This window comes from Anopheles aquasalis, chromosome 3 (assembly GCF_943734665.1).
Source record: "Anopheles aquasalis chromosome 3, idAnoAquaMG_Q_19, whole genome shotgun sequence".
Lineage (NCBI taxonomy): Eukaryota > Metazoa > Arthropoda > Insecta > Diptera > Culicidae > Anopheles > Anopheles aquasalis.
The window spans coordinates 31895641-31906595 of NC_064878.1; the positions used below are offsets into that span (position 1 = coordinate 31895641).

At 52.5% G+C, this 10955-nt stretch overlaps 1 protein-coding gene across 1 annotated transcript; it reads left to right on the plus strand.

The window, feature by feature from the left end:
- Nucleotides 1-1340: 1340 nt before the first annotated feature.
- LOC126576575 (uncharacterized) lies at nt 1341-4494 on the plus strand. The gene is made up of 4 exons (XM_050237882.1): nt 1341-3075; nt 3346-3359; nt 3555-3947; nt 4225-4494. The coding sequence occupies exons 1-4, from the start codon at nt 1341-1343 to the stop codon at nt 4492-4494; spliced, it is 2412 nt and encodes an 803-aa protein (XP_050093839.1).
- The last annotated feature ends 6461 nt before the right edge of the window (nt 4495-10955 follow it).

Consider the following 10955-nt stretch of genomic DNA (forward strand, 5'->3'; position numbering starts at 1 on the left):
CCCCGCTCCAGTCCGTTTAAACAATGATTCGCACTGATTTTTATGGAAAACAAACATTATGCGGAACAAAAATCACGTGTCACGTATCACGTGCCAATACGCACACGATCATCTCACATAACGGCAACATCGTGCCGATCATAAATAATTTTGGGGCGAGTGCAACTAGCATCAATAACAACTGTTACGCGGTGGCCTACCTCCGGGCGTGTGATAAAAAAGTGATAACGATTGCCGGGATGATCGAATTATAGTTTTCGAATGCGTTATGGGAAGTGTGTCCCGGGGGAGAAGGATATCGTCCGGCCCCGAGTATAAATGGGGGCCGGAGCGAGGAATAAATCGGGATTAGAAACAGAACGCTATCTGAATCCAGTCCTTGGCGAAGCCTATAGCCTCCCGAACGAGAGGAGGATCTAAGGCCTAGCTACTAATCCGAAAGCAATTTCAGAGCGCGTAAATCCGGCACACTCGATAGGCCCCCGAGCGAGAGGGGCAACTAAGAGTTGGCTGCCGACGGTTTGCTTTCCGTTATTCGTGTCCGGCCTGGCTGTCGTCCTTCGCGGACAGTCACAGGAGTGAGCGAGCCGGCCGGGTAACATTGGTGGCTCCAGAGAGGAGCGGATTTGCTGGAAGCTAGAACGGCGCTGTGGTTCTAGCGTCCCGTTCGAGCGACAGAGAGGGCACCAAAAAGGTGCGAAGCCGTTATCAGCGATTGGATAACGAGAGAGGCCGATTGGCCGAAGTTTGGGAAGAGTGCGTCGGCTTGGGGGCATTAGCCTAAGCTGCGTGCGCGCTGCTCTGGTTGGCGCCGCAATTAGTGATTTTGCAACCCGCATTATTGCACGTTTTTGGATACGTTTTGAACAACCGCTTGTGATTCGGACTTACTCTTACGGAACTTTCCTCGACCACACTGCATCGGATCTATCATCGACCACGCTATTCCACTATTCGACTTTCTTCTGGACATTTCTTCAGAGAGATGTTCGTTAATCAACGAGCAGCTGAGGAAGGCGATGGAAGCAAAGGCTGCGCGGAACGACGTGCGGGATATCGTCGAGCGGCTTATCGAAGAGGCAGATTAAGTGGGCGGAGGAAAAGCTTGCGGCCACACAGCCAAAATTTCTCGACGACCTCAACGAGTGGCTCAAGCCGTTGGCGCGCACCATGCGCATGGTGAGGCCGTCGCGCACGGAAACAGTGAACGCACACGAGGAAAGCAGAGCCGTGCAAGCGACGCGCCCGAAATCCATCCCAGCGAGTCCAGCGTGCCCGGCGTGCAAAGGGAATCACCGAGTGGAAGGAATGCGAGTGGAAGGAATGCGAGGTTCTACCAGATGGTTCCGGTGACGTTGCGGAACGGGACAAATGAGATGAGCGCTCTCACATTCCTAGATTGCGGCTCTTCGCTCACGCTAATCGATGAGGAAGCCGCTGATCGGCTCGGTCTGGGAGGCTATCACGATCCGCTCACCATGAAATGGACACACGACATCAGCCGGCAGGAAGAGGAGAGTCGCCGGGTGAAGGTGACGGTGCAGTGCACCGACGGCCATCCATACGTTCTGAAGGGCGTACGGACGGTGAAGACGCTGCAGCTGCCGGCCCAAGGTTTGGATATGGCCACGCTGCAAAAGTATCCGCATCTCCGGGACGTGCCGCTCACGGCGTACGATCGGGCGCGACCAACGATTCTCATCGGGCTCGGACATGGCCATCTCCTCATGGGCTTGGACCGACGGATGGGTGCGCCGAACGAACCGATGGCGGTTCGTACAAAGCTCGGCTGGGTTGTGTTCGGTACCGAACAGGTGAAAACCGGCAGTGAGGATCACACGATGGTACACGAAGAAGCAGAGATGAACGAAATGATCGCGCGATACTTCACGACGGAGGATTTCGGCGTGAAAGCGGCGCCAGCGGTGGAGTCAGAGGATGTGGCAACTGCCAAGAAAACCATCGAGTCGACTCTGGTCAGGAGGGGTGACAGCTTTGAGGTGGGCCTTCTGTGGCGAAGCAACCGTGTGCGCTTCCCGGATAGCTACCAGAATGCGGTGCACCGACTCGAGGGGTTGGAAAGGAAGTTGGGAAAGCGACCGGACCTCCAGGCGTGGGCTCTCCGGACGTTTCAGGAGTACGTCGAAAAGGGTTACATCCGGAAGCTGACGCCCTCCGAGCTGCTTCGCGAGGATGTGTTTTACGTTCCCCACTTTATCGTCGAAGGAAAGAAGCCCAGGATCGTGTTCGATGCGGCGGCGCAGGTGCGCGGAGTGTCGTTAAACTCGCAGCTGTTACCCGGGCCGGACAACCTGACGCCGTTGTTTGGAGTGCTGGTTCGCTGTCGAGAGCAGCGGATAGCGGTCGCGGGGGACATCCAAGAGATGTTCCATCGGGTGAAACTGCGTGAGAGCGACCAACACTTCCAGCGGGTCTTGTGGCGAGACTGCGAGCCGGGACGGGACCCGGACGTCTATGTTGTGCAGGTGCTCACGTTTGGGGCGACCTGTTCACCATCCTGCGCTCAGGCCGCGAAGAACAGGAACGCCGAGGAGCTTGCCGATCGCTATCCCCTGGCGAAGGATGCGATACAGCGCCAGCATTATGTCGACGATTACATCGACAGTTTCGCGAGTTTGGCGACGGCCACGGAAACGGTGGCACAAGTGATACAGGCTCATGATGAAGGCGGGTTCCGCATCCGAAACTTCATCTCGAGCAGCAAGGAGCTTCTCGCGTGGATTCCTGAGGACAGGCGGTCGTCTGGTGCGCAACTAATGCTCGAGGAGAAGGCCGCGAGCTACGAGCGGATCCTTGGGGTGTTTTGGGATACCAGTACGGACAAATTCGGGTTCTGGACAAACTATCAGAAAGCGGATCCAGCCACCAAGAGAGAAGCGCTCAGCTTCGTAATGAGCTTATACGATCCGTTGGGCCTTGCCAGTCATGTGACGATTCAAGGCCGCGTCCTGATGCGTGAGGTTCACGTAGCCACGGAAGAGTGGGACGAGCCCATCCCGGATCGTCTGTGTGCGAGGTGGGAGGCGTTTGTGCGGCAGCTAGAGGCACTAAAAGGTTTGCGTGCGTCTACGCGAGCAGCGCAGCGGGTGGACATCGATGCGTGCAGCTGATCGCGGCCAAGGCGCGAGTCGCGCCGGTGGCACAACTCTCCATTCCGCGACTGGAGCTGCAAGCAGCGGTGCTAGGAACGAGCTTCGACTGCCGGTGGAATCCACGACATACTGGAGTGACTCGAGGACGGTCATCGCGTGGATCCAGAGCCGCCACCGGAAGTATAAGTCGTTCGTGGCTCACCGAGTGAACGAGATCTTGGTGTCAACGCAGATGAAGCAGTGGAGGTGAGTGCCCTCCGGAGAGAATCCGGCGGACATAGCCACCAAAGAAGTGTCAAACACGGCGGCGTGGTTTGACGGTTCGGCTTGCCTCTTGGGCGACGAGGACAAATGGCCGGTAGCGACGGGCAGCTTGACCACGGAAGAGGAAGCGGCGGTGGCCGCTCATGACGAGTGCCTTCCTTTCTGCATCGAGGACAGGTACAGCGATTGGCGACGGTTAATCCGCCATTTGAGAAGCGGTTTTCGGTGGCCGATTTCGACGAGGCTCGTCGTGCCATGTACCGGAAAGCCCAGCAGGACGTGTATGCTAAGGACATCGCGGCAATCCGCAGACAGGGCCACGTCGACAAAGGCAGCAGCGTGGCCAGCCTCAACCCGTTCCTGGACGACTACGGGGTGATGCGCGTGCGAGGGAGGTTGGAGAACGCTACAGCGCTTGATCGCGCCGCTCGGATACCAGTAATGCTTCCTCAGAAGCACAAGATCACGGAGCTGTTGGTCAGAGACTACCACGAGCGCGGACCGCACCAGGGGGACAACGTGGTTGTCGGCATGGTGCACGAGAGGTTCTGGGTCGTAAATCTGCGCGCGGTACTGAAAAACGTGAAAAACTGCTGCCAGTGGTGCATCCTGCGAGCAGCCAAGCCCATCGCCCCGCAGATGGCACCGCGTCGCCCCACACCAGCCTTCGTTCACCCACACCGGCGTGGATTACTTCGGGCCGTTCCTGGTGAGTAATCTGCCGTCGAGGGCCCTAGCGAAGAGGTGGGGAGCGCTCTTCACCTGCATGAGCACGAGGGCCGTACACATCGAGTTGGCGTAGAAGCTCGACGTGGACAGCTTCCTCGTCTGCCTGAGGAATTTCCAGCATCGGCGTGGGAAGGTGCGCCACCTGTACAGCGACAACGGCACCAACTTCGTCGGCGCTGAGGCAGAGTTGCGGCGGCTGGTCGCCGACGTAAACACCAAGATGGGCGCGATGGTGGCCACTGAGATGGAGATGGAGAGGCATTTCAACTCGCCAGCCGCGCCGCATTTCGGGGGAGTCTGGGAGCGCCAGACCCAGACGGTAAAAAAGGCCCTACGACACGATGCTAGAGGAATGGTGCTTGCGGAAACCAATGGGGGATTTTTTTGAAGCAGAACACCATTGAGTCGAGTCCTTGGCAGAGCTTATAGCCTCCCGAAAGAGAGGAGGGACTAGAGCCGAGCTAATTATCCGAAATAGTTCCAGAGCGCGAAAATCCGGCACGCTCCATAGGCCCCCGAGCGAGAGGGGCAACTAAGAGTTGGCTGCCGACGGTTTGCTTTCCGTTATTCGTGTCCGGCCTGGCTGTCGTCCTTCGCGGACAGCCACAGGAGTGAGCGAGCCGGCAGAGTAACAAACAACAAAAAACCAACAAAAATATTCTAAAACAGGCCCTGTGCCTCACAAAATCTGGTCGGTCAGTGACACTGCAGACCCTGACGACACTGCAGACCTTGACGACACTGCAGACCCTGACGACACTGACGACTCGCGCACACAGACCAGTGTGATGGAGCCACTTTCAGATCTGCAGCGTTCATTCAACATATGCGGTGAATCCGTGCACAAAGCTGTTGAAGAACGTATAAGAAAGGCGGAGGAGGCATGCGAAGAACGTATAAGAAAGGCGGAGGACGCATTCGAAGAATGTATAAGGCGGTGGTCACATCTACACCTACAGCGGAGGCTACACCGGAATTGAGCGACTGTTTCGAAGATGAACAGAATATGGAAATAAGGGTTAGTACGAGGTGTGAACACAAAGTATCGCGACTTTTGTGTTTTCGCGGGTTACGTATAACCGAATTTCAATTTTTTGGTGGCGTTTTGTAGGTACTAGTGTCTGTCACTAATGCTGACAACCTCGGCCATTTTGAATGTTAACTGAATTTTTGACAGCTGCTTTGCTGGCACGTGTTTTGGATCGTCTTCGATTTTCACCCACGCAAAAAAATGGATCAAAGAACGTGCATCAAATTTTGTGTTAAAAACCAAATTATCCCACCCACCCACCCACCCACCGAATCGTGGGTTTATGGTTATGACGTGGAAACCAAAGCTCAATCATCTCAATGGAAGCTGCCGCACGAACCAAGACCGAAAAAAGCGCGCCAAGTTCGGTCGAATGTGAAAGTTTTGCTGACAGTTTTCTTCGATTGCAAGGGCGTGGTGCATCATGAGTTCTTGCCACAGGGTAGAACGGTAAATAAGGAATATTACCTGCAAGTTATGCGCAATTTGCGCGAAGCAATCCGCCAGAAACGCCCGGTTTTGTGGAAGAACAAAAATTGGCTTTTGCACCACGATAACGCCCCCGCACACACATCGTTGCTTGTGCGCGAGTTTTTGGCCAAAACCAACACATTAATGATTCCTCAGCCACCGTATTCCCCAGATCTGGCCCCCTGTGACTTTTTCTTGTTCCCCAAATTGAAGAGGCCCATGAAAGGACGACGTTACGCAACAATTGACGAGATAAAGGCGGCATCGAAGAAGGAGCTGAACAACATAACAAAAAATGATTTTTCGAAGTGCTTCGAAGACTGGAAAAGGCGTTGGCAAAAGTGTGTAGTATCTCGTGGGGATTACTTTGAAGGGGACAAAATAGAAATTGATGAATAAATGCATACTTTTTGAAAAAACACAAAAGTCGCGATACTTTGTGTTCACACCTCGTATTTAGTTGTGGCACTTGCCTCCTTTTTTCTAATATGTTTTTTTTGTTACAGTGCCGCAAACATGGTAGCAGCGACCCAGCTCAAAGGTGCGCGTGTGGGGTAGGATACTGTTCAAAAACATGTCAATTAGATGACTGGAATCGGCATGAAAAGGAGTGTCTTTAGGAAATGTAAAGCGGCTACTGAATTATTACTCTATTTTTATCTTTACATTTCAATAAACAATGTTCAGAATTGCTCAATAATTGAATTCAATAAACAATGTTCAGAACTGTCCGTTCGCGTCCGTCGATTTTATTCTCCCTTTTCCCCGCTTTATCGTTACATTTTGGTTTTCACGATCGCCTACTGTCGAGTGCATTTTTGAGACACAAGGATAGACAAAGTGCTCGCCTGGGTAGCTCGCAGGCAAGAACGTCGCTTTGAACAATTAGGAGTGGCGGCTTGGCGGGCGATTTTCTTTGAATGTTTCCTGGTTCCAGAGGGGGTCTGGAACGACTACTTCAGATCCATGTGGGGAATGCCACCCACAGCACCAGCCTATCAGTTTCCTGCCGGTCAGCCACCTCAACATGACCCAACGAACGACCAACAAGCTGGGGCCAACGAAAATATAATCAATCAATAGTGTTTCGAGAAAAACCGTCGAACCTACCAGTCCTGCCGTCAGTTATCCGAGGACGTAAGCCATTCTCTGGGCAGCAGAGGTATCGCAACTGGACGCAAGCCATTATCCGGGCAGCAGGGACGCACCACCGGAAATGACGCAAGCCGCAAGCGTAGAATACTCGCCTGCCATGCAGGCGGCCCGGGTTCGGATCCCTGGCACCCATACAGAACTAAGATTCAAAAACAGAAAATTGGGACATAGCACAGGCCGAGGCCGCATTGAACGACAAAAACGAAAAGGCGGAGGCCGCGGAATCCTTGGAAAAAGACGCGCAATTGTTGTGCTCCCGACGCGAGGCGGAGCGTGATTTGTTGGAAGGTGCAGTGTTGTGCCAAGAATTGACTGGCGAGCGGAAGAGTGCTGTGGGAGGAGGCTCGCGTCACAGTGGCAGTGTTTCGCGGTGCTTGAGTTTCGGAAAAGGACGGTAAAAGTTGCAAAAGAGGCCCGGCGGGACGCCGACGGCTTTATTTTGTTTTTCGGAACGCTATTGGTGTAGTGGTGCACGCGCGCGAGTGTTATCAGCGACACCGGTGATAACTCGACGGTGCAAGGGTGTGTGTGAAGCTCTGGCGAGTTCCCCAATAAGCCAATCGAGATCGGCAATGAGCGAAGCGGGGAAAAATGCGCCATCGGTGGCTCCGGTGTTTCAGCGAAGCACACTGACCAAGAGATCGCCGGTGAAGCAGAGAATCGTTGACGACATGTTGAAGGATGTTTTCCGGTCCGGTGATATGGTCGTCGACCTAATAAAGGACAGGAAATCAGGTGTCGGTGCAAACGTCAGGGACAGGATGGCAGAGATGATGGAGAAGCTGCGGGCGGTGCAGGTCGCCATCCGAAGAATGGCAAAACGCGACAGCAGTCTGGAGCCAAGCAGCAAAGAAGTTAACGCTGTGGACGAAGCTTGCCAGACTGAGGAGGCCGTGAGCAAGGAGGAGGCTGTGCAAGTGGAACTCGGCAAGCGGTCCTTCGCGAAGGTGGTAGCAGGAGCCACAATAGTGGGAAAGCCTCATGTACCGCAGGCCCCCCCAGCGACAGCTGCAGCAGCCCCCGCAGTGCGCCTGGAAGCCGTAGCTAGGCCCACGGGCAGCACCCCGGCGCGAGGCGCACAAGCGGAAAAACGCCAGCGCAGCTCACCGGAGGAGCCTAAAGACCACAAGCGGGGGAAAAAGGAGGAGGCGGGTGGTAACGCAACGCCTGCGGAAGAAGTGGGTGGAGGAGACTTCATCGTAGTACAGCGCGGAAAGAAGAAGGCGGCAGTCGTGCCAAAGCCAACCAAGGCAGCAGCTGTCCGTAGCCACACCATGACAACAAGGCCCAAACCGGATGCGCTGATCGTCATGGCAAAAGATGAGGAAAAGTATGAGGCAATGTATGCGTCTCTCTGCGAAAGCCAGAAGCTACAGGAACTGGTGGCAACGGTCAGGCGCACCAGCGCCGGTGGCATGATCGTTGAGCTACGAGAGGGGGTACGGAGCGCATTGCACCAGGCTGAGGTGCAGCAAATGCTCGGAGCAGCGGCGGAGGTGAAAGCAGTCTCCCCGCACACGACGGTTGAGTGCAGGGGTCTGTACCAGCACACAACCGAGATCATGGTGCAGAACGAATTAAAGATCCAGTTAGGCATCGAGCAATCGCCAACGGTCACGGTACGTCGATTGAGCAGTTCCAAGGAATGCTGGACGAGATGGTCGGTGTGTTGGACTGTCGTCGACCGCTACTGGTGACCGGCGACTTCAACGCATGGTCCACCGCGTGGGGAAGCCGAAGAACTAGCCCAAGAGGCCATCGACTGGAGGAGGCGATTGCTCGCCTCAGGCTGGTACTGGCCCACACCGGCAACACCAGCACGTTCAGCAAGAACGGAGGTGAGTCGATAATCGACGTTACCTTCTGCAGTCCGGAGCTGGTGGACGGGATGCAGTGGCAGGTAAGTGGGGAGCTGACGCACAGCGATCACTTTGCTGTGCGCTACAGCTTGGGAAGGACAAATCGGGTGGGTCCGCCTCCAAAGATTCCAAAATCGTGCCAACCGAAGACTTGGCAAACCAAGTAATGGGCTGAATGAAGATGCTGAGCATTTGTGGAAGGTGTTGGAAAATGCTATGCAAAGTTTCATCGTCCAACGGCCAGCATCAGATCGTACGTCAAACAAATGGTACAACTCTGAGCTTCGTAGGCTTAAAACCAGGAGGGATCAGGCATATGAACGTTTCGTGAGATCTAACACTGGGGATGATTGGATTTTATTTACTTTGTTGAGAAATGAGTATGCTACTGAATTAAAAAGAGCCAAGCAGATATATTTCTCAGAAGAGATCAGCAAACACCAAGGGAACAGCAGGGAATTATGGAAGTTCCTAAAAACCCTGCTAAAACCTGAGGATAAAGCTGGTCCCTTCATAACATTTTCGGGCAACATTGTGTTTGACGAGTTAGCCATAGCGGAGAACTTTAACAAGTTCTTCGTTGAAAGTGTTAGAGCAATTCATGACGCGATTCCTGCAAAGCCCGAACCCATAGAGCTAAAAAACATGGTTACTCCACATGAAAAGTTCAAGTTTGAGCTAATTTCATATGAGGAGCTCAAAGCGATATGTGGTAGGTTGAACAGAAAAGGGGGTGTAGGAAGGGTTAATGGACGGGTTCTGCAGGACTGCTTTCATGTTGTGGGGCGCAGCCTTCTTTCGATTATAAATCGATCATTGGAGAGTGGCGTTTTCCCAGCCTCATGGAAGGAGTCCATAGTAGTTCCTGTCCCAAAAGTGACAGGCGCTTCGGATGCGGGGGAGTTTCGCCCGATCAACATGCTCAACACCCTTGAACAGGTGTTGGAGATGGTGGTCAAAGAGCAACTCCTCCGGTATCTGAATGTAAACAACTTACTGGTCCAGGAACAGTCTGGGTACAGAGCGGGCCATTCGTGTGAATCGGCACTGAACCTGGTTCTGGCAAAATGGAAGGAACATCTTGAGTCCAAGCAACCGATTTTGGCAGTTTTCTTAGACTTAAAGCGGGAATTCGAAACTATATCTAGACCCCTACTCCTCAAAACAATCCAAAAATTTGGTATTACAGGAGTAGAATTGAAGTGGTTTGCGGAATATTTATCCGGCAGAACACAAAGGACAGTATTCGGGAATCATCATTCAAACTCTATTTACAACACTCATGGAGTTCCGCAGGGCAGTGTTTTGGGTCCATTGCTGTTCATTATGTACATTAATGACCTAAAACGAGTCTTGAACTATTGCGGTGTCAATCTGTTCGCGGATGATACCGTTTTATTTGTCTCCAGGAAAGACTTGACCCAGTGTGAGAGACAAATGAATGATGATTTGATGGCATTGGATGGATGGTTAAACCATAAAAAGTTGGACTTGAATGTCAGGAAAACCAAGTACATGGTCCTGTCATCTAGGTCAATTGGTAACCCGATATCCGTTGTCATCAACCAAGAACCGATTGAAAGGGTTTCGGATATAAAATATCTAGGAGTAGTTTTGGATGACCAGCTTAAGTTTGGGCCTCACATGGACTATATAATATCAAAAGTAGCAAAGAAATGTGGAGTGATCTGTAGGCTGAGCAATGATCTGAATTTATATGGGAAAGTTCAGTTATACAGGTCACTAGTCTTGCCACATTTTGATTTTTGCGCTTCTATATTATTCCTAGGCAACCAGACACAATTACGACGTTTACAGAGGCTACAAAACAAGGTAATGAGGCGGACTTTGAGTGTGGGCCGGTACACGTCATCTGCGGTCATGCTAGATATTCTTCAATGGATGTCAGTGAGACAGAGGATTGTGTACCAAACGGTAACGTTTGTATATAAAATTGTGAACGGTATTGCACCATTGTACATGGGTGAACGGATAGTTCGGGGGTCAGACATCCACCGCTACAATACGCGTAGAGCTGGTGATCCTCGGCTTCCTAATTACCTTTCAGTTAATGCCCGTAACTCTTTGTTCTTCAAGGGTGTGCAATGGTACAACAGTATGCCATCTTTCATAACCCATGCTGAAACCCTTAGAGAATTCAAACGCCTGTGTTCTGTGTACATTAGATCGGTCGTATGATACTTGATGCACCTGTCGTAAATGGTTAGATAGATCACGTGTTGTATTATGTGTGTGTGTAGAACTGTGCTTGTCACCGCTAGCTCTGTCTTGATGATGATGAGTAATAGTTAAAAATAGAAAAAAAAAGATATT

What these genes read in the sequence shown, in the direction of transcription:
- LOC126576575 (XM_050237882.1), top strand. Translation starts at nt 1,341, where the DNA reads ATGGTTCCGGTGACGTTGCGGAACGGGACAAATGAGATGAGCGCTCTC. An exon ending in GGGTCGTAAATCTGCGCGCG is followed by an intron (nt 3,948 to 4,224) that starts GTACTGAAAAAC and finishes AGGAATTTCCAG; the next exon opens with CATCGGCGTGGGAAGGTGCG.